This window comes from Ovis aries, chromosome 1, assembly GCF_016772045.2.
Source record: "Ovis aries strain OAR_USU_Benz2616 breed Rambouillet chromosome 1, ARS-UI_Ramb_v3.0, whole genome shotgun sequence".
In the NCBI taxonomy this organism is placed as follows: domain Eukaryota; kingdom Metazoa; phylum Chordata; class Mammalia; order Artiodactyla; family Bovidae; genus Ovis; species Ovis aries.
In genome coordinates, this window is record NC_056054.1 from 266,741,802 (window position 1) to 266,764,765 (window position 22,964).

General features: G+C 50.2%; 1 protein-coding gene across 11 annotated transcripts in view; it reads left to right on the top strand.

The window, feature by feature from the left end:
* Positions 1–22,964, top strand: part of PCNT (pericentrin) — a 106,580-nt gene that overhangs the window by 642 nt on the left and 82,974 nt on the right. For all 11 annotated transcript variants that reach the window (XM_060396101.1, XM_060396119.1, XM_060396120.1 and 8 more), the window contains exons 2-10: positions 2,045–2,251; positions 6,969–7,046; positions 9,915–10,116; positions 12,328–12,383; positions 13,382–13,556; positions 14,014–14,150; positions 16,170–16,281; positions 17,693–17,936; positions 18,171–18,246. In XM_060396101.1, the coding sequence (XP_060252084.1) occupies positions 2,045–2,251; positions 6,969–7,046; positions 9,915–10,116; positions 12,328–12,383; positions 13,382–13,556; positions 14,014–14,150; positions 16,170–16,281; positions 17,693–17,936; positions 18,171–18,246 (1,287 nt within the window). The remainder of the gene's footprint in view (positions 1–2,044; positions 2,252–6,968; positions 7,047–9,914; positions 10,117–12,327; positions 12,384–13,381; positions 13,557–14,013; positions 14,151–16,169; positions 16,282–17,692; positions 17,937–18,170; positions 18,247–22,964) is intronic.

Genomic DNA, 22,964 nt, shown 5'->3' on the forward strand with positions numbered 1-22,964 from the left:
GACGCGGTGTCTCTGACTCCTGCCCGTTCCCGAAGCCCGAGGTGCGGGGCTGGCGCTGTCGCCACAACTCTGCACCTGCGCACCTCCCAGTCCCTGCCCGGATTCCTGGAGGGCTTGGAGGCCAGGCCTCCCATCAGTTGGGCATCACAGGCTTCCCCTAGGGCTCAGCTCAGCTTCCATCCGATTAAAACTACGTGCAGATGTTCGTTTACACGGAGTCCTGGTTTTTTCTGTAAAAATTTTCTTTCGGAGTAGTGTTCCTGAGCACAAACTTGTTTACACTAAGGAATGCCTCACCTCCTTCCTGGTGTCCGGCTTCCGACGCACCTGCGCCTCTTGGGGCCCAGGTAGACGGTTCCGGCAGGTGAGGGTGGAGGGCTCTGCCCAGATGCCTCCTCCTCCCCCCATCCCCGCGCCGGGCCTGGAGCTCCAGACGCTCGGACGAACCCACCGGGAGGTGTCCCGTCCCCAGGGTGCAGTGCCCCGGGAGCTCTGTAGTTTCTTGAGTCGGTTTTGACCATCCACGCAGGCGCCATCCTGTACTCACGGTTTTGGGTAATTTGCGGAGGTTGAGCCGTGTGCAGTTCAGACGCGCCCCTGAGAAGGTGGAGAAAACCTGGATCAGGGTTGGGGTTAGCCGCCCCGCCCCACCGCATTCTGGCCGTCTGCGGGCAAAACCTGCGGAGTACTGTGAATTTGCTGTTTGAGGTTAGACGTGGTCAAACATTGGGAATTCACATGGATCAGTGATAGTTCCTTCCCATGAGGAAATCGCAGGGTCACTCTATTTGAGACCATTCAGGACACACGGTGAGAGTGTGAGATTCTGATGGGAAGGGCAGGGTGGCAGGCAGAGGACAGAGCGGCCTCTGCAAGCTTACCATGCAGGTCAGACTTCTGACTGGGGTTTGAAGAGTGAGGCGGGAGTGTGTTTTCTTCCCTTTGCGTGTGCTTGGCACATGGGAAGGAGATGCAACTGAGTCAGAGTTTAATATCGTTTTCCCTGAGCTCCATGTTTTCTAAATATGTCTAAATGAGGAGGAAATTTTAACCTTGGGGGAAAAAATGTCTCTCCTTGGGCGACCACAGGCGAGGGACCAGGTCTGTGATGCAGGAAGGGAACTCAGTGACATGAGATTTGATGGAGATGGGGCCAGTTGTGAAGGCAGTGTCTGGTCTTGACAGACGGTTTTTCTCACTTAAATTCCTTTTGTCATTTTCCCACGCCCATGAGACTGTGAGCCTTTGTTATCATTCACACAAATGTGTTACATGCATTTGCTTTCATGACCACAGTTGTTGTGTGAAGGACCTTGCCCTCCTGTGAAAAGCTGATGTTAGTATCATACCTTTTGAATAAGGTGTTATGAGAAACAGTATGTGAGCAATCTAAAACCCTTAGATTTGACGGACTGAACACTGCCAGGTGTGCCTTCTGATAGGGAGATTCTGTGGCGGTCCCTGGTGCTTTGGTGAGCTGTGTCATGAAAACTAGAACATCTGATTCCATAAAGGAGGATGTTAGATTGACCTGGCTTAATTAATTTTTTGCTATTTCTGTTCCTTGTCTCAGAATCTATGGCAAGGAAGTTTTGGCTACACTATGTATTTCTCTGACTGGGGGAAAATGGAGCAAAAGGGGAGAGATTTAGCTTTTATATAATTTTAAGCTGTGAACGTGCCTTGATTAAGCTATCAGTTTTTAAAATAGATGCATCTCTAAATTTTTGAATTTTTTTGTAAACTTACAGGCTAGAGAAGCTATTCTGCCAGCCAGCCTTATTGCTTTCCTTTGTCTGTGGGCATCATTAACCATCCTCACTGTTAAGTTCTTCAGTGTGACTCTGAATCCCAGTGCCTCGATGTTGATGGCGGCAGTGTTTGTGGGGCAGGGACCTGGGTGACGTGTGTCTGGCCAGGTGTGGCCACGTGGGCTGCGCGGGCCCCAGAGCCTCATGCTCCCCGCAAGCTCTCTCACCTTGTGGTTCTGTTGCTTCTTCCTTGCTTACCTTTGTCTCTGCTACTTTTCTACATTTCTGCGCAGCTTGCTCACTTCAGACAGAGAAAAACAAAAGGTGACTGTACGCATTCGAAGAAAACGCCGGCGAAGAGGAAGGGCACGACTGTCAATGCGCCTGTCGCGGAGGAGAGTCCGGTAGCTGCGCCCGGAGACGGTGGGCCCCTGGGCGGCCTGGACATTGGCAAGAACCCGACCTGCAGCGACACCCCTGATGGCGCTGAAGCCGCTCAGGTGCATTTAGTCAGCTTTGTGTTTTCACGTTTTGCTTATCTTCGAGTTCTTGTTAGCCTAATGTACTGAAAGTAGTGTTGGGTCTGTTTTTGTCTATCCAAAGTTAGGGAAAGAGGGTTTTACTCTATCTTACAGATGGGGAGTATATTTTTGTAGTTTAACTTACAGTTAAAAGTTTTCTCTTCATCACATGATTTTGAGAAATGTTGAATGGACTGTTTGAAGGCGAGTGTCCGTGTTGGTGACGCTGTGGTAACGGAAACTTGCCAAGTGTGGCCTCCTCAGGTGTGGCTATGCAGCAGCCCCTTTGACACTTAAACCGTAACGTCCTTTCATGTGCTCTCAAATCCGCCTCGTTCTTGGTTGTATCCTTCCCCGTCTTTCTGAACGTGGAATGAGGAGGCAAGGGGTGAAGGTGTCCCAGAAATGTTGTCTTGTCTGCTTCTTGAGGCCCTGTGGCTGCAGGGGCAGGTGTGGACCTGCGTGTGCAGGGTGCGTGGCCTCGCTGCGCATGTCGAGGGCTGGGGGCTCTCCTTGGGGCCTCCTCTGGCCTGTATTATAAGCAAGGGGCCTTGAACCAGGAGAATCTGTTGCTTATGTGTGGCAGGGGCAGGGCAGGGGTTTGCTAGAATGAGCAGAACATTGGTGGCCCAGGGCAGACTGACTGAAAACCATGTTGTGTTTGCACTGCCTTATTGAAAAAAAATGGGATGATTACCAGCATAGTTTATGATATTCTGCCTACAAACCTAGAATGCTGCTTTTGGCAAATGGGAAGGCTTGGTCATGGTGCTCCGATTTTGCCTGGGAGCTGCTGCCGAACTCTGGTGCCTGCGCCTCTGGGCCAGCCTGTGCCCGGCTGACTCGCCCTCCAGTGCCTGTGCTCTCAGAGACCTGAGACTGGGCCTCAGTTACTGTTCATGCTGTCTTCTTGTTGCTTCTCTGGGGTGGAGCTGTGGTTCTCAGTAGCCTTGTCTCGTAGCTAAGTACCTGAACGCCATGCTGAGGGGGCCAAGCACTTACTTTCAGTGTCTTTTCTCTGTATGTTTCCTGCCTAGGCTCTTTGAGGAGAAAGGCTCATAGTGTAAGTTAGCATTTATTATTTCGTATCTTTACTTTCAGATTAGACAAGTCTTTTTTTTTTTAACTTAAAAGTTTTGTATTTTTCAGCTGTTTGTTTTAAAATAATGTTAGAGCTGCAAAAAGTTTGTAAAAAATGGCAGAGTTCCTGGATATCCCTCACCTAGATTCCTGAAACATTTGATATCTATGTAATCACAGTGTAAATGATTATGCAGTTTCAGTAAACATTGAAACAGTACTGTGAGCTGATTGCTAGAGCTTTTTCTAATTTTTCCCATTTTTTTCTGGTCCGGGATTCTATATTGCAGTTTAGTGCCTTGTCACCTTAGTCTCCTCCAATCTGGACAGTTTCTCAGTCTTCCTTTGTGTTTTATAAGTTGGACATTTGTGGGCAAGAGTCGGACACAACTGAAGCAACTTAGCAGCAGCAGCAGCAGCTAGTTATGTGGTAGGATCCCCGTCAGTTTGGCTCTGTTTGATGTTTTCTCCTGATTGAAGTCAGGTAGTACATTTTAGCAGGAACACTGTGGAGGTGATGATGTTGCCTGCCAAGGGTATCTGAGAAGAGGCACGGGTGGTATGTCTCACTACTGGGGGGGCCTGCCAGATTTCTTCTGGTAGAAAAGTTTCTCTTTTTCCCTTTGTAGTTGATAAGTGTATAGTGTGGAGGTACTTAGAGACCCTGTAAACAATCTGTCAGTTTTAGCTTTCATTGAGGACTCTCACCTGCAGTAACTACTGCGGTGTTGGCTGGATGATGACTTTGTTTCCATCATTCCACCTACATATGTTAATTGGTATTTTACTCTAAGGAGGAACTGTTGTTCCTCCCCAACTTATTTATTTATTCAATCATTTATATCAGTATGGACTGCTAGATACTTACTCTGTTATGGGTTTTAATCCATCAGTGTTTGTTTTGTTGCTGAAACACGTACATTTGGCCATTGGGAGTGCCTTTGGATTGGCATCTGTGACCTTTCAACATGCGCTCATTGTTTGCTGGCACCTACTTCCATACTTTCTCCACCAAGGCTTTCCAGGCTTATTTGGTTCTTTCCCTTCTACAGCCCCAAACCAGTCATTTCTTCTAGGAGCCTTGGTTCCTTTTGGTGGAGAATGGCTTTAGAAGCCAAGATCTGCATGCTCAGTGTGCTTATTACTAGCAGGGTGTAGTTGCTTCTGGGCTGTTTCAAAAGAGAGCAGGAAAATGTAAGTAAATGTATATTCAAGCACATCTGTACATATTTCATTTGTATGTATAATAAAAATCATAAATTAATAGTAATATCTTCAATTTTAATCCAACAGTACTAATTTTATTCTAGCTTTCCCCCTTTTTTTACTTTTAGCTCCTTTTACCCATGGTGAGAAACCTGACATCCTTATTTACAATATCTTTATTTACTCAGTCTTAAAATACACATAAATAAGCTTCAGAATTGCTCATTCTCATGCTTGCGAAAAACAAATTTGTTAACTAAAGTGGAATATTTGTTTATATAGCTATCCCCACTGTTTTAATGTTTGCTTTACACGATTTCACTTTTATAAAAGGCCAAATTAATACCTGTTTTTTGCTAACTGAAAGAAATCCAGAGAGGGTTTTCACTTTTATGAAGAAATGCAATTGATTCTTTACTTTTAGGCCATTTTGGCTTACGAGAACTTTCTTAGGAAGGCTCAACTTTTGGTCTTGGGGGAACCAGTGGTTCTTTTTTGTCTTTATTGTTCCAGGTTATTTGTTAGAAGTAAAGAAAGTGAAAGTTACTCAGTCGTGTCCGTCTCTTTGTGACCCCATGGACTAGAGTCCATGGAATTCTCCAGGCCAGAATACTGGAGTGGGTGGATTTTCCCTTCTCCCCTTCTTGGGATATATGTACTGGAAATATTTTTCCTGGTCTTGCTTACCTAGCTTTGTTCTTAATGGTGTCTTGTGATAAGCAAATATTCTTCACTTTGGTGTTGATCTCATCATTTCTTCCTGTGTTTAGTGATTTCTGTGTCCTGTCCGAAAGATCTCTCCTGTCCTTTGGTTGTGAAGACAATCTCCTGTGTCTGCTTGAGGCTTTCTGGCCTGGTTTCTGTATTTAATTCTGTGATCTATCTCGATACTTTCTGTGTGTGGAGCACCTTGACTTGTAGAAGAATAGTTTATAGTCTTGCTGGTTTTGAGTGTTTTATAAATAGAATAACCCAGTATGCTAGCTTCACATTTGCTGGGCTGTTTAAAGTTTTTGGCCGTGTCAAATGGCATAGTGGGATCTCAGGTCCCCTACCAGGATTTGATGGAGCAGGAAATGGCAACCCACTTCAGTACTCCTGCCTGGAAAATTCCATGGAGTCCATGGGGTCGCAAAGAGTTGGACATGACTGAGTGACTTCACTTTCTTTCTTTCTATAGTTCCTTTTGGAGAAGGAAATGGCAACCCACTCCAGTGTTCTTGCCTAGAGAATCCCATGGACAGAGGGGCCTGGTGGGCTACAGTCTATGGGCTTGCAAAGAGTTGGACACGACTAAGCAACACACACACACACACAAACACCAGGATTTGAACCAGTGCACCCTGCTGGGGAAGCTCAGAGTCCTAACCACTGTACTGCCAGGGAAGCCCCTCCCTGAATTGTCACCTTGAAAACAGGACACAAAGATGGTCTCTCTAGTCACGTAGAAAACTGGAGGAGAGAGGAGTTCATTGCCCCTTGCCCTTCTAGTGGTTCCTCTGCATCCTCGTTATTTAAGGCATTGTTGGCATGCTTGGGAATAATTGAATTGACAGATTCATCCTTATGATGATGAAATAGCATTGTGTTATAGGAGAAGCAGGTTGCTCAGATCCATCTTGCATCCTAGGTAAGTGCAGGGGTCTGGCAGTAATTGCAAGATAAGATGTTTTACTCTAGTAAAAAAAAAAAAAAGATTTTTTTTCACTGTTCTTTGGAAGGTCCGTATGAAAGATAAAATTATGCCAGCCTTCTCAAGTAGTTATAACTGCCCAGAAATGAAACTGCTAACTGCAGTTGGGTCCAGCAGACTCTGACACTCTGACAGCAGTGAGTGACGTGTCATCGGGTCTGGCAGCCCATATGGACGTGGTGGGAAGCCACCAGTGAGTTGATAAGGAGAATGCACTGAGCCTTCTTGCAGATAAAAGCCCCAGATTATTATAAATTTATGTGTCAAAACTATTGGGGGGAAATTTGTTGGAAAACTTTCAATTCAATTTTGAGGTGAGTTAGAAAAATGAAATTCTACTTTACAGGTTTTTAAGGAAAAGATTTATCAAAAAAGGAAAATCTTGAAGATGAAATATTTGAATTTGTATCAGATTAAGAGCTTAGAAAATGTTCATGAATGTGAAAGGCCAGGATTTGTGGAGAAACTAAAATTTAGTGATTTAAACGTTAAGCACACAGTGAAATAACTTAAAGAAACAGGATTCATTAAAAATCATACAGCACCATCATGAGGGAAACAAGTTACAAAAAATGTTTAGAGTTGAGACTGGTTAGGAGGAGACTGTTGATGGACCTGGCAGGCCTGGAGTGGGGCAGAGGTGGAGGGATTGGGGGCAGAGGGGCCGGGGCCGCCCAGGTGCCGCTGTGGACACCCCTCCTGGCCCTTCCCCACCAGCTGCAGGAGCCCAGCAGAGAGAGGACACCGCCGAAGCTGGATGGCCACTGTGCAGAGCAGCCCGGGGTCATGACGAAGGTGAGCTTTCCCTGGGTTCCCTGTTAAGGTGGGTCCTTGTCTCCTCCCATGCGTGGGAACCGGAGGCGGAGCTCCCTGCATGGAAGTTCTCACCTGCATGGAAGTTCTCACTTCACGCCCTCCTCACTTGTCAGGTGAGTGTGGAGGCGGGAAGCTGCCTTTCTGCCCTGCGGGTTTCTGTCATTGACCAGTGTGCTTCCCAGGCCTGGCCCACACTGAGACGCTGCAGGGGTCAGGCGAGCAGGCTGGGCGTCAGTGTTACTGTCCCAGCTCCTCCCAGAGTGCTTGGTGTGACTTCCATGGATATTGAATTGATTCCTTTTTCAAATCAATTCAGTTTTGTTAGCGTTTGCAAGAAAAATTATTAGATATTGACCAATATCAAAGTGTTGCCTTGAAAGTCTTATATTTTATGTGTTTTTTTTTTAATTGAAGTATAGTTGTTTTACATCATTATGTTAGTTTCAGGTGTAAAGCATGGTGATTCAGTAGTTTTATAGATTATACTCCATTAGAAGTTAATACAAAATAATGGTATTTTAGACACTCAATTCTGGCTGGACTCAGTTCACACTACTTATAGCAGTGAGCAAGTTTGGTTTTTAATGTGCATGATTGCAGGAGAAATCTAGATCATAGGGCTTGGAAAAATGGTCTCTGATGGAGTCTGTGAGACCCAGTCTTAAATACACATTTCATACTTGTTTAAGCTGTGACTTGTAGCATCTTTGTGGAAAAATACACAGAGCTTACATATAGCCCACCAGATGAGTACACCGTGCGCAGCAGGTGACCCCCTGCTGGTCAGAGGTGGGACAGTGCTGGCCCTGATCCCTACTGTCCACCCCAAGTGAGCACTCATTTGCTGATTCTGCCGTGGAGCTCTGTGTAAATGGACCTGGTCTCTTTTCTCCTTCGCCTTTAGCATCTCTGCAGACGTCAGTTTAAGATGTATGTCTGGTGAAGAGCATAGGGTTGATTTTTAACTGAGCCTGACAATCTGTCTTCTTATTTGGCAGTGAATTCCGTTGTATCTAATGTCATCACTGCTGTGCCTATACTTACACCAGACATTTAATTTGGGTTTTCTGTTTGTCTTGCCTGTTTTGTTCCTTTCTTTTCACCTGTTTTGCCTTCTTTGAATTATTATTTATCATGGGATTTACAAAGAAATTATCCTCTTATGCATTTTGAAGTAATAGTACACAGTTTCTGTTCTTTTAATGGTGAGGTTATGAAATACAGTATGTATACTTAGTTTGTCTAAGTATAAATTTAATCACATTCACTTTCCTCTTGCATAATTATTTAAACTCTGTTTGTACGTCCCTCAACCTCTATTTTTGTCATGGTCTTTTAAAAAATTGTATTAGGTTGGTACAAAAGCAATTGTGGTTTCAGGCTATGAATTTTAAATCATTACAACTAGGCTCAAACACTTCTTGATTAATCAAAGTAGGAACTGCTGTAATCAGCACGTTTTTGCCAATGAGAAATAAGATTGCTCATTCCTATGGTGTAAAAATCCATGCTTCAGGATTCAGTGAACCTTTGGAAAGCATTTTCTGCCTCCTGCTGGTTATGGAAGCATTTTCCCTGCAAAAATTGTTGAGATGCTTGAAGAACTGATAGTCTTCTGGCGAGAGGTCAGGTGAATATGGTGGCTGAATCAACATCATAGCCCGATTCATTCCACTTTTAAAGTTGATCACACGTTGTTGTGGGAAAGAATTGGGGCCATTTTGTTGACCAGTGCTGGCTACAAGCCTTGTAGTTTTTGGTGCATCTCATCGACTTGCTGAGCATAATTCTCAGGTGTAATGGTTTTGCTGGGATTCAGAAAGCCATAGTGGGTCAGACCTTCAGCAGACTACCAAAGAGTGACCATGACTTTTTTTTTTTTTTTTTTGCAAGTTTGGGTTTGGGAAGTGCTTTGGAGCTTCTTCTTGGTTCAACCAGTGAGCTGGTTGTCCTTGATTGTCATATAAAATTCACTTTTTGTCATACATCACAATCCGATTGAGAAATGGTTTGTTGTTGTTGCATAGAATAAGAGAAGATGATAATTCAAACCAGTGATATTTTTTATTTTTGGTCAGCTCATGAAGTACTCATTTATTGAGCTTTTTTACCTTTCCAGTTTACTTCAAATGCCAAGACTGTAAATGGTCGACAAGTTCTTCAGCAGCTTCTAGTGTAGTTGTAAGAGGATCAGCTTTGATGATTGCTCTGAATTGGTTGTTGTCAGCTTCCAGTGGCCTGCCACTGTGCTGTTCATCTTCAAGGCTCTCATCTCCTGTGCTAAACTTCTTGAACCTTCTTGGCACTGTACGTTCATTAGCAATTCTTGGGCCAAATGCGTTGTTGATGTTGTGAGTTGTCATCACTGCTTTATGACCCATTTTGAACTCAAATAAGAAAATTGCTTGAATTTGTTTTTTGTCTAACGTCATTTCCCTAGTTTAAAGTAATAAGTCATTAGCAGAAAAAAATTAAGAAATGTTCATCAAAATTATGTATAAAATAACGACATTTGTACCAATATCAGACAGCAGATTTCAGCAATGCAAAAACCTCAGTTACGTTTGTACCAAGCTAGTAAAGCACTCATAAGATTTCTCATCTTAATGCTCCTGGTGCACAGTTCAGCGGTGCTCATCCATTCACAGTGTTGTGCGTCCTTCAGCTCCATCTGTCTCCACAGCTCTTATCTCATCACCCTGAAACCATGTTTGCTGATGGCATCTCCGCAGCCCCTGGCAGCTACCATCCTACCTCTGTCCTTATGGTTTGCAACACTGCATGCCTCACGAGGGCGGCATGACGTTGTCTTCCGTGGCGGCACACAACTAACTCACTGTCCTCCAGGAGCTGGAGCTGGAGGTGCTGCGCCTGAGCCTGAGTGACATGCACGCAGCACGGCTGGAGCGGACGCAGGCGCACCTGCAGCGCGAGAAGGAGGCGGCACTGGCCGAGCTGCACGCTGAGCTCACCGGGCGGCACGCACAGGAGCGGGCCCTGCTGCAGAGCCGTGCACGCCGGGAGCTGGAGCTGGTCCGCGAGGAGGCAGGTATGCACGGTGGCTGTGCACGGGGCTGGGCGACAACCTGGGGATGTCAGCAGAGGGTCCTGGTGTGAGAGCTGTGAGTTTCTTCGTCGCTTCTTCACTTTCTGTCTCTGGCCACAGTTTGTGGCCACCCCAGACCCCCATTCCCATCCTAGACCCCCATCCCAGTCCCCCATCCTCATCCCAGACCTCCATCCCAGTCCCCCATCCTCATCCTAGACCCCCATCCCAGACCCCCATTCCCATCCTAGACCCCCACCCCAGACCCCCATTCCCATCCTAGACCCCCATCCCAGACCCCTATTCCCATCCTAGACCCCCATCCCAGTCCCCCGTCCTCATCCCAGACCTCCATCCCAGTCCCCCATCCTCATCCTAGACCCCCACCCCAGACCCCCATTCCCATCCTAGACCCCCACCCCAGACCCCCATTCCCATCCTAGACCCCCATCCCAGACCCCCATTCCCATCCTAGACCCCCACCCCAGACCCCCATTCCCATCCTAGACCCCCACCCCAGACCCCCATTCCCATCCTAGACCCCCATCCCAGTCCCCCATTCCCATCCTAGACCCCCATCCCAGTCCCCCGTCCTCATCCCAGACCTCCATCCCAGTCCCCCACTCCAGACCCCTATCTCTGCCCCAGACACCCATCTCAGACCCCCACACCAGACCCCCATCCCTATCCCAGACCCCCATCCCAGACCTCCATCCCCACTCCAGATCCCCATCCCCACCTCAGCCCACCCTAGATCCCCATCCCTGCCCCAGACCCCCACCCCAGACACCAGTCCCCATCCTAGATCCCCATCCCAGACCCCCATTCCCTCCCCAGACCCACACCTCAGACCCCCATCCCCATCCCAGTTCCTCATCCCCACCCCAGACCCGAATCCCTGCCTTGGACCCCCAACCTGGACCTCTATCCCCTACTGGACCCCTACCACTGCCTCAGACCCCCCAGCCCACCCATACCCCACCCCTGGCTCCTCACGGTGCTCAGAGGCTGTCTCGCTGCTGGTGGCACCTCAGGCGCCTTTCAATCTTGCAGTTCTCTGGCCTTAAAGTGAACTTTTATGTTGTCATTTTTTGTTTCTTGGTACATTTTCTGTTGGTATTTTTGTAAAAATCAATTTTTATGAAATAGTTTTATTGAGCTGTAATTCATATACCAGATAACTCACTCGTTTAAAACTGTTTCAAGGCAGCACTTTGGTGGCTTTTCTTGTTTTTCCTGCTCAGAACGTTTTTCCCCAAGAAGAGTCCCTGGGCTGTTTTCTCTGACCCACCCTGGGTTGCAGAGTCTTCCTCTCCTTCCCCCCTTACCCCCCAGAAGCATCCCCCTCAGTCCTCTGATGCATCTTCACAGAGATTCAGGCAAACACAAAGAGATTATTCCATGTCCTCCCCTGCTTTTGTTAAATTTTAAAAATATGAAACATGCTTGTCCTAGGCCTGTTTCGATGCTGTTTCCTCCACCAGCACCCCTGGGAACAGTCCCCAGAGAGGCCCATCTGCTCTCCACTCCCTGCACTCTGCCGTGGGCGGGGTCCCTGTGGACCTGGTGGAACCTGCCCTTGCAGGGCAGTGGCTGGATCTCTGCATGGATCCCGGGCTTGCTGGGCCACCCTCCTGGCACCTGGTGGTGCTGGCTGTCGCCTGCTGCTGCTCCCCCAGTTCCACGCTTGGCTGCACCCCCTGGCCCAGTTGATCTCCTCTGCCCCTGGTGCCTGGCACCTCTTTTCTAGTGCTTTTTCCCTCCTGGTGGGGAGCTGTTGGAACCTGAAACGTCTTTACCTATTGTCCAGCACCCAGCCTGGAAGCTGGCCCTGCAGGATCTTGGACTCCAGGCTGTGGGTGTGCGTGGGGCCCGGTTCGGGGCGGATGGGCCGAGGTTCTACTAGCAGGATGAGGCGGGCTCAGTGATCTGCGAGGCTCAGAGCCAGCCTCACATGGCCCTCCTAGACTGTTGCTCTGGCTAGACGCCGCCTGTGCTCTGTTGGGCACAAGCGTGATTTGCTAATCAAAGCAGCCATCTTCACCTTCTCGATTCTCTCAGGTGCCTCCTGTCCTGTCCTGTCCTGTTGGTGTTGGCGAGTGTTCTGTGGAGTGGCCTGTGGCGCGAGAGCCTTATCCTCTCTGGGGAACCAGACTGTGGGGAAGTCTGAGCCTCGGTGATCCGAGCCACTTGTCATGTTTGTTTGTCTTGCAGCTGAGCTGAAGGAGAAGCTACAATCAGAAATGGAAAAAAATGCCCAGATGATAGAGGTACATAGGATGGGAAAGTGTCATTCCGTGCAGGTGGTATTTCCCTCACCCGCCGGGGTCTCCCACTTGATTCTCACAACGCAGTCGTAGCTGGAGTCGCCAGGGCAGTGTGGTGCACTGCTCTGTCTGCCCGGCGTGGATTCCTCGGCAACTGTTCGAGTCTTTTGTGTGGCCTGGTGCGATGGGAGTCTCTTCCCTGCCGTCTGGCTTCTGAGCAGCCCTGTGGCCTGGCCCTGGCTGTGCTCGGGACGCAGACCTCGGTCCTCAGGGACGGGAGAGGCGGACACTACTTAGGAAGCCGTGGTGGGGTGGAGATGCGGGACGAGCGTCCCCGGGGGTGAAGGCAGAGGTCGGTGTGCTGACAGCGCTGAGCGCACCGGCCAGTGCTCTGCTTGTCCTGCTGCTCCCACTCCACGCCCCCTTTAGTGGGGAGAGTTCTGATTTAGGGTGTAAGAGGATTAGCTCTTTTCTGAGGAAGTCGCTCACCACACTTTTGACTCTTGTGGCCCGTCCCTTTTTCAAGTCCATCTTTGTAGAAGAGCTCTTGGCACTGGTGACGGCAGTGGTAGCGGGTGCTGTTGGGGACTGTGTCCTGGCCACTCCGGACAGCTGGCAAGTGGAGGACAGCCTCAGGCCCCAGCTCAGGGCACCCTCAGTCCCCGCTGTCCAGCTTGGGGCGCTTGGACAGAGTCTGGCCCTGCAGAGCTGGGTGACATTGCTGCAGCACCTGGGTCTGTGTGGGTGACGGATGTCTGGCTTGTCAGCTAAGTTCCTGTGCTTCTGCTCCGAGGCCACTTCTGTTTCTGGCGGCGGTCCAGGCCCCTGTGTCCTGGGATGTTTGCCTGCTGCTGTTCCTGTCTGACTGGACGTCTCAAGCCGCATGCTGTCTTCATAGTCTCGTCTGAGCAGGGATGACTGGGTTTTGAATGCGAGGTTGAAATATTTTTACCTCAATAATCAACCATTGGCTATCATTTCCTCTTTCTCATTTAAATTAGATTCTGAAGCAAGACTGGGAATCTGAGAGAGACTCATGTTTAGAAAACCTACGCCAAGAATTATTGGAAAAGCATCGGTCAGAACTGGAGAATTTACAAAACCAGTTTAAGAAAGAATTGGCACAACAGAAAGCTGAGTTGGAGAAGGTTTTTCAAGCCAAAAATCAAGCTGAATGTGAGTCTTTGAGTAACATGAGCAAGTTTGGAGGGGCTGGTTTTCCTGTGTCATCCTAGGGAGACTGTTGTGTGACGGGCCAGCAGGACAAAGCCAGTGTGGTCCTGCCTCTTGGGTCTCAGGCCTCTCAGGTCCCCTGAAATTTCCAGAACCCTTCGTTTCAGAGACAGTTTTATGTGTTCTTCTACTGGGACATGTTTGTTTCGCTACCAAAAAAGTAATATGCAGTCGTTCACTTTCTACTACACGGTGACACCCACTGGCAATAGGCACTGTCTGCTGGCCTGTGCCTTCCCCTTCCTCCTCCCTCCCTCTGTCCCAGAGGAGAGGAGAGTCCTAAGAAGAGAGTCTCGAGAAAACAGGGTCTGCAGGGAGCCTGGGGACACGCGGTGCGTGCAGCTGTCGCTGCAGGTGGAGGACACTGCCGTCACAAACTGAGGCCCTGGCCCGTTGGCAGGTTCCCTTCAGACGCAGGAGGCGCAGCACGAGGCCTCCCTGAGCAAGCTCCGCGCAGACCTGCAGTTGGAGCACTGCCAGTACTTGGAGGAGCTGGAGCGGAAGTTCCAAGAGAAGGAGAAGGAGAACCAGCTGGAGGTGGGCACCGGCTTCTTTCTTTGAATTGTCAGTGCAGGACGGAGTTGAGGAGACCCTGGATTGGATTCACGCTCTGTCATCAGCCAAAATTTAAGCCCTAATTTGTGTTACATGTTTTTTTACTTTTAAATCGAGGTGTAGGTGAATTACAGTACTGTGTGAGTTTAGATGCACCGCATAGTGATTCCCAGTTTGTAAAGATTATATTTTATTTATAGCTATTATAAAGTATTGTCTGTATTCTCTGTGTTATACAGTATAGTTGATTTTATACTTAGTTATACTTAATAGTTTGTACCTCTTAATCCCGTCCCCTAACTTGCCTCTCTCCCCTCCCCTCTCCTCACTGATGACCATAGCTTGTTCTTTATAACTGTGAGTCTTTTTGTATATGTATTTGTTTTATTTTTTAGATTGCACATGTTCGTGATAATATACAGTATTTGTCTTTCTCCTTCTGACTTACTTCACTTGGTGTAATATTCTCCAGTCCATCCATGTTTCTGTGGATGGCAGTATTTTTTTTTCATGGCTGTGTAGTGTTCCATTATGGGATTCCCACATGGCTCAGTGGTAAAGAACCCGCTGGCCAATGCAGGAGACCTAGGAGATGCAGGTTCGATCTCTGGGTCAGGAAGATCCCCTGGAGGAAGAGATGGCAATCCACTCCAGTATTCTCGCCTGGAGAATGAGCCTGGTGGGCTGCGGTCCATGGAGTCACAAGAGTCAGACATGGCTGAGCGACTGCACGTGCAGCCAGTACTCCGTTCTATATGTGTCCACGTCTTCTTTATCCGTTTGTCTGTCAGTTGATACTTTCGTTGCTTCAGGGTGCATATATCTTTTTAAATTAGTTTTTCCATTATTTTGGGTGTATACCCAGGAGTTGCTGGGTCATATGGCAGTTTTGTTTTTAGTTTTTTGAGGGACCTCCATACTCTAAGCCCTAATTTAAAGGGACTCTCAGTATTTGCTAGAGGCAGTAGGTAGCCACATCAGGAGGTAAAGTCTGTGGCTGTGACTTAATGATGGTGTCCAGTCCTACCCTTGGAGAATTCGTGCCATTGACAAGCACCCCTGGAATGTCTACAGGCTCCAGCCATCAAGGGTGCAAGGTTCTGCTGCTCACATCTTCAGAACTTTATTCCAGTGGGACTCTACGTACCAAAATGTGGGTGATGTGGATGTATCTCACTCAAGAACCTGAAGGGCCTTTATCACCAAGACCAGCAGCCAAGCAGTGCCCCATGCATTGATTCAAGAAATCAGAAAGTGACTGGCAGATGGAGTTAGCTGAGGCTGGTGCATGGGTTTGCAGGGAGAGAGTCATGGAGCCCAGGAGGAGCCGGATCTGGCCCTGCTGTGCTGGCTCCTGTCTCTCCTCCAGACAGAGGGCAGCCTGTCCGGGTGGGGCCTGTGGCAGTCCCCCATCCTGGAAACAGGCAGCCAGAGGGGCATCTTCTGTCCTGTGCCCTGAAAAAGGAAGGGCCCATTTCATAGGCAGCGGGCAGCCACAGGCCAGCACCACCCTCTCCCTTGGAGGCTTGGCCCCACGCTGGTGACTTGGGGAGCCTGGCAGCCACTCCAACCCAGGCCCCCAGGAAGGGGGGTGGTGCACCTCAGCTCCAGTGGTGCAGGGTTGGCTGGCACGTGGCACACACCCAGTGTGCAAGCTCTGTTTACCCTGAAAGAGGAGATGCTTCCCAGGGAGGTTGACCAGGCAGCTTGGAGAAAACCAAACAGGCTGCATGAGGGTAAGGGACCAAGGTCACAGATAGGGAAGGGGGCTGGTGGGAGGGGGCTTCTCCACTCTCCTTAACAAAGTAGGGGCAGGTCTCTGCAGGGAACGAGCCCACAGCCTGAGAGGCATCCACATGTGAGACCATGGCCGCCATGGATTCCTCTGGATGGTCTCCGGGCTGCCGACTGGGGGATGGGGTGGGCTTGGGCTGAGGCAGCTGCGTTCTCACCTGGTGCCAGGGCCACAGCCCGGCACCCATACTGTGCCTGCTCTTCCAGCTGGAGAGGCTGCGTGCATCCTATGAGGAGCTACAGGCTCGGTCCCGGGAGGAGATCCAGTGCCTGGGGGCCCAGCTTGAGTCCGCGAGGTCCAGCAGGCAGGAGCTGAGTGGTGAGCACCTTGTCTTCCCAGTCCAGGTCCCTGGAATGCAAGGCTGCAGTTTGAACTGCTGAAACCCCAAACTAGAAGTTAACAGTTTTGCAAGCCCGAAAAAGTGGTCTTGTAAGCCTGTGTGCGTTTTGAGGTCTGTGGTGTCACTGTGTAGAGCTGTGGCGGCCCCTGGGCTTCACCATAGGCGAGCTAGCAATGATTCTGGAAGCCTGTGTCCTCCTTTGTGTTGACACACACCGTTCACACTTGAGCCTCGGCTCCTGACGGGGCTTGGTTAAGCACCGTGGAAACGCTGTTCTCATGCGGGAACTCGGGGCACAGGTGTGCCTTGCTGCATATCACCTCTTGGGCCTGCAGGCTTACCTCTGGCAAGTGTTGTCAGGCTCCTGTGGCTCTGAGCTCTGATTTTGGAGGGTGATGCCACGTTTCCTGAGGGCACAAGACCCAGTCAGGAGCACAGGGCCAGGAGGCGGGGGCTTGTCTGCTGCTCTGCACACAGGCCTCGCACAGTAGGATCTGCCCTGTTGTGTTGTTGGGAACGAAGGACAGAGTTAGGAGAAAGGACCTGAGATCACCCTTGATGGCTGTAGGGGTGCGTAGGCTCCATGTGCCCCATACCCACCGTGGTGGTCCCTGGGAGAGGGCGGCTCCAGGCAGAGCTGGTGGACTGACTTGAGCCTGGGCTTCAGTTGTGCTTTCACACAGGGGTTACAGCCTGTGTGCTGCCTCTGCGCCCTCCCCTGTGTGGTTACGGCCCTCATGGGGGACGCAGATTTGGGACAGTGACCTGTTTCCTTCCCCATTATTTGAAAGCTGGTCACTGGCTGCGGTGGGCCAGCTGGCAGCACCTCTTAATCAGAATAGTGGTGGTGGTGACAGTTGTTATGGTCGGTATTACTGTTCCATTGCTGTAAACAAAACACCTCCATCTCAGCAGCTTAAAAACACCCGCATTTATTAGCTTGGAAGTCTGAGCTGGCATGGCTGTTTCTGCCCAGGGTTACCCACAGCTGAGGTCAAGGTGCTGGGCTCTGCCATGACCTGACTTCCCGTTGATAGAATCTAGTGCTGTGGGACCGAGGTCCCATCTCCTGCTGGCTGGTGGCCCAGAGGCGGCCCCTCCTCTGTCTGCAGAGCCCCTGTGGCTTGGGGAGCCAACCTGAGAAAGCCCTCTGCTCCCATGGGTCACTGGGGTTTGCCGAGGCCGCCCGGGTGGTCCCCCTGGTGGTCTTCCTGCTCCAGGCCCTGTGCTCGTAGCACAAGCCCTGGGGGCCTTTGTGCATTCACAGGTTTTGGGGTGGGATGGGGCCCCTGCTTTACACTTCTCTGCTGGCCCTGCGCTGTGGAGTCTTCAGTGTCTCATTTCCTCGAGTGCCGTGTCTGAGATGTTCGCTTGTGTCCATCCATAAAGAGTTGCGTGAGCAGCTGCTGGCCCGGGCGTCTCACGTGGAGGAGCTGGAGCTCCTGAAGAGAGACTTGGAGCAGCAGCAGCAGCAGGAGAGGAGCCGGCACGAGTCCGAACTGGAGCAGCTGAGGCTCTATTTCGAAGAGAAGCTGAGGGAGGCCGAGCGGAGCTACCAGGAGGACCTGACCCTGTTGCAGCGGCGGCTGCAGGAGGGGAGGGATGACTCCCTGCTGGAGGCCATGGGGACCAGGTGAGTGGCTTCCAGCCCAGCCCAGGAGAACACACTCATGTTTGGGTCTTGGCCTGGTGATGTTGAAGCTGGCACTGGTCTGACCTGCATGTGGGTGTGGTTGGTGACATCTGGCCAAAGTGGGTGGGCATGGCCCTGCAGATTGTCACAGAAGTGGGGTCCCAGGGACAGTGGGATTTGGTGGCAAGGTGCCACGTCAGGCTCTTGCTACAGCTTCTCTCTGAATTCACCCAGTGCCTGTTTGGAAGAGACACCAGAAGAAGAAAGAGACCATCCTGACAGACTCGGCCTTCAGCGGGAGCAGCTTGAGGTGATGGGCCGGCTTTGTTGTGTCTTGAGGTGTGACTGACGGGACCTGAGTGTCCAGTGTTGGTGTGATGACTGGATGCCTGGGTGTAATGTGACGGGCCTCCTTGGTCAGTCTGGTGAACCTGCACCTCCACAGTCGGAGCGTTTTTCTTTCAATGAGAACTTGTAAGATCCCTCTCTCAGTGCCTGTAGATAGACATACGGTGTCGTTGACTGTACCCCTATGAGAACTTGTAAGATCTCCTCTCTCAGCGCCTGTAGACAGACAGTAGTGTCGTTGACTGTACTCCAATGAGAACTTGTAAGATCTCCTCTTTCAGCGCCTGTAGACAGATAGTACAGTGTTGTTGACTGTACCCTGATGAGAACTTGTAAGACCACTTCTCTCAGTGCCTATAGAAAGACATAGTGTTGTCGACTGTACCCAGTGAGAACTTGTAAGATCTCCTCTCTCAGTGCCTGTAGACAGATATAGTGTTGTTGACTGTACCCTGATGAGAACTTGTAAGATCTCTCTCAGCGCCTGTAGACAGACAATACAGTGTTGTTGGCTGTACCCCGATGAGAACTTGTATGATCTCTCTCAGTGCCTGTAGATGGACAAGTGTTGTTGACTGTACCCTGATGAGAACTTGTAAGATCTCTCTCAGTGCCTGTAGACAGACATAGTGTTGTCGGCTGTACCCTGATGAGAACTTGTAAGATCTCTCTCAGCGCCTATAGACAGACACAGTGTTGTTGACTGTACCCTGATGAGAACTTGTAAGATCTCTCTCAGTGCCTGTAGAAAGACAGTCATACAGTGTTGTCGGCTGTACCCTGATGAGAACTTGTAAGATCTCTCTCAGCGTCTATAGACAGACATAGTGTTGTTGACTCTACCCTGATGAGAACTTGTAAGATCTCTCTCAGCGCCTGTAGATAGACATACAGTATTGTTGACTGCACCTTGATGAGAACTTGTAAGATCTCTTTTCTTAGCACCTGTAGACAGATGGAGTGGCACTGTTGGCTGTACCCCGATGAGAGCTTGTCAGATCTGTCTCTCGGCGCCTGTAGATAGACAGCACAGCCTTGTTGACTGTACCCTGTACTGTGCAGGCTCCCTGGGACTCTTGTCCTCTGACTAGAAGTTTGACCCCTTCACCCACTTCGCCCGCAGCCCCTCCACCGCCTCTGGCAGCCCCCAGTTTCTTCTCCCGGAGGTGGGTTTTTAGATTCCAGATGGAAGTGAGTCCATGCAGCACTTCTCTCTCAGTCTGACTGACCCACCTGGTGTGGCACTCTCAAGGAGCGGCCACGTTGTTGCGGGTTCTCATCTTCTGTGGAGGAGAACCGGGCTCTCCTGCTCCCCAGGCTGCAGGAGGAGGCAGGCTCTCCTCTTCTGTGGCCGAGTAGTAGTTCGTGTGTGTGTAGGTCTGTACGTGCGTAGCTGCCACAGCTTCCTCTGTCTGTCCGTATGCACATGGACACTCAGGCTGCTTCCACGTCCTGACTGTTGTAAATAGTGCTGCCATGAATGGTGGCGGTGGTGGTTTAGTCGCTAAGTCGTGTCCAGCTCTCGCGACTGCGTGGATTGTAACCCACCAGGCTTTTCTGTCCATGGGATTCTCCAGGCGTGGGTTGCCATTTCCATCTCCACGGGATCTTTCCCACCCAGGAATCGAAACCAAGGTCTCCCGCGTTGCAGGTAGATTCTCTACTGACTTAAGGTATGAGGGAATCCCTGATGAATATTGGGGTGTTGTGGCTTTTTGAATTAGTGTTTTCGTTTTCTTTGGGTAAATACTGAGGAGTGGCATTGCTGTATCTATTTTTGATTTTTTGAGGAGCCTCCTTCCTGTTTTCCACAGTGGCTGCACCAGTTTACTTTCCCACCAACAGTGCACAAGCATTCCCTTTTCTCCACACCCTTGATGACATTTGTTATTTGTTTTTTTAGCAGTAGCTGCTCTAACCGGTGTGAGCTGATACCTCACTGGTTTTGATTTGTGTTTCTCTGACGATTTGAGATGTGGAGTGTCTTTTCACGTAACTTTTGGCCGTCTGGGTGTCTTCTTTGGAAAAATGTCTGTTGCAGGTCTCTGCCTGCTTTTTAATCAGTTTTTGTGTGTGTGTGTGTGCTATTGAGGTATATGAGCATCTCAGTATATCATGAGAAGGCTGTATTTCATTAATCTTTAGTTGGGAAATGAGCTGTCTTTATGTTCTCAAGTCTGGATTTCCATCCTTTTCACAGAAGCCTTCTTCCATGACACTGGCGAGTGGAGGGAGGCTTGCTCTTGTGTCTCTGGCATCTCCACAGGCTGACTGTGTCTGCTTGTTTAAAACGACCCCCTGGCTGGTTCAGAGCACGACTCGCAGGCGGGTGGATGGCAGCTTGGGTCCTTCCCAGGTCCCACACTCTCCATGAGCTCCCTGACCGCCTGCCTCACGCGTGCTGGTGACCTGCGCTGAGAGGGAAGCACTGGGTGCGTGCGTGCTGGGCGTGTTCCCAGTGGCCTTTGTGCTCTCTGCCAGTGGCCTCCGTGCCATCCGTCTCTGGCCTTTCTGTCCTTTGGCAGTGGGGCTCACCGGGCTCTCTGTGATGCTGGAAGCCTTGTGCACCTGTCTGGACGAAGAGCTCCAGGGGGCGAGTGGCTTCTTTGTCCTCCCGGCCCCAGCTCTGGGCAAGGCTGTGCTGTCAGCCTGACTTGAAGGAGGTTCCTCAAAAAATTAAAAATAGATACAGCAGTTCCACTCCTAAGTATTTACCCAAAGAAAACAAAATCACTAATTTGAAAAGCCACACATTATCCCAACATTCATCAGGGATTCCCTCATACCTCAGTCAGTAAAGAATTTGCCTGCAATGCAAGAGACCTGGTTTCAGTTCCTGGGTGGGAAAGATCCCGTGGAGATGGAAATGGCAACCCATGCCATTTCAACCCAGGGAGCCTCCAGCAGCTCTTAGCCCCCCATGCTCCTCAGAGTCCTGTGACGGCACTTAGTCTGGGTTTGGGTCCATTTTTCATCCTAGGCAGAGGTAGGGCCTTGACTCTCTTCAGTCTGGGACACTGTAGGGAAAGAGCAGATTAGCCAGAATGGCGCGGCCAGGCTCTCTCGGCCCGTGGCTTCTTGCTCTCACCCCGTGTTGTGTAAATACATGTTTATATGACAGCTGAGATCACTTATAGCACTGCGCGTCACGATGACCCCGCTTGGCCATGGGCTACTTTTGCTCTGTAAGCATAAATAAGCTCCACCTGAAAAGCCCTTGAGGCTGTGTCACGGCTGTGTCTGCTGGGTCAGCCATGGGAGAATACAGTGTATCTGCTGTGACGGCTGCTGTGCCAGTCAGGAGACAGTAGATGTGTCTGCAGTTCCTACGACTCCCCGGGTTTTCTTGCAGCTTCCAGGGGCACACCTTACTGTCCCTGGGTTCAGTGCGCAGTGAGAGAAGCAGATCGATGTCTGGAGCTGCTGCTCAGCTGTTTGGACGCCAGTTCTTCAGTGCACTCTGTTTTCTGAGTCTCCTGTGAGCAAGTGTCGCACTGGGCCTCCAGAGGGAAACCGCTGGTGTCCTTCAGTCCTCATTTCTCTTCTTACATTTGTCTAGGCGTCTTTGAGGGTAGGAGATCTTCGCTCCTCTAATTCCGAAGTTGAGTTTCTTATCTCCATTATCATTTAAAAGTTTTCTTATGTTGGCATTTTTTGGCCATGCCACAGGACATGTGGGATCGTAGTTCCCTGACCAGGGATTGGACCCATGCCCCCTGCATCTGAAGCTTCTGGACCCCCAGGGAAGTGTCAGTCATTTTTAATTTCTAAGGACTTTGCTTTCTGGCTCTGTGTTCTAGTCTTCGTTCTCTGCTCAGTGTCAGGGATGGAGTGCTCCTGGTCTCTTCTCTGACGGTGACTGTTAGTGTTGAGAGGTTTCTGCTCTGTCTCTATCCATCTGGGTCTCTGTGTTATGTGGGACGATGGTGGTCTGTGCATTGGTTGGTGCCCGAAGGCTGTGCCATCCCAGGAGGCGTGAAGCACTGTGGGGTCTTGGAGGCTGTCTGACTGAGGGGGGAGGGCTCTACCCGGGGGGAGGGTGCAGCCTTCTCTCCCAGGGCCATTGGTCTCTACCAGTCTCCTGCTGGGCTCCGTGAGGTGAGGGACACAGTGGGGTCCCCACCCCTTGCCAGCCTCTGTAATCTGTAGCCCCTGGGGGTCTTGCAGTTACCTCTGTGCCCCCTGCACCCCCTGCCTGCCTCCCGGGTGTGTGGGCAGCTCACGTGTGCTCCTCCGAGCCTTCTGTGTGCCTGCGCTCTCCAGCGGTTGCTCACCGCTGGCCCACTGGTCACCTCTGTCCCTGTTTCTTCTCGTAGGTTTATAAATTGTGTCTCATCGTCTGAGGGAATGTAAAAACATAGAGCGTATGTGTGTTTGAGCAGAAGTCCTGTGTGTGGGCTTGTGTGCATGGTGGATGCCTGTGCCTGGTGTGTATTTGACGTGTTGACATGTCATGTGGACTGAGGGTGCCTGGTGGAACTCCCCCTAGCTGGCTGTGGGACCCCTCACGCCCCTCTGGCCAACGCTGACCCTGGCCAGTAAATCTCTGGCTGCGACTCCTGGGTTGTCACTGAGCCAGGATGTCTTTTCACATGTCTGGGTGTTGCTGCCGTGTTTCTGCCTATTTCTCCAAAGCTGGCAGCCCTTGCTCTCATCTCCCTGCCCCCACTCTCCTGTGTT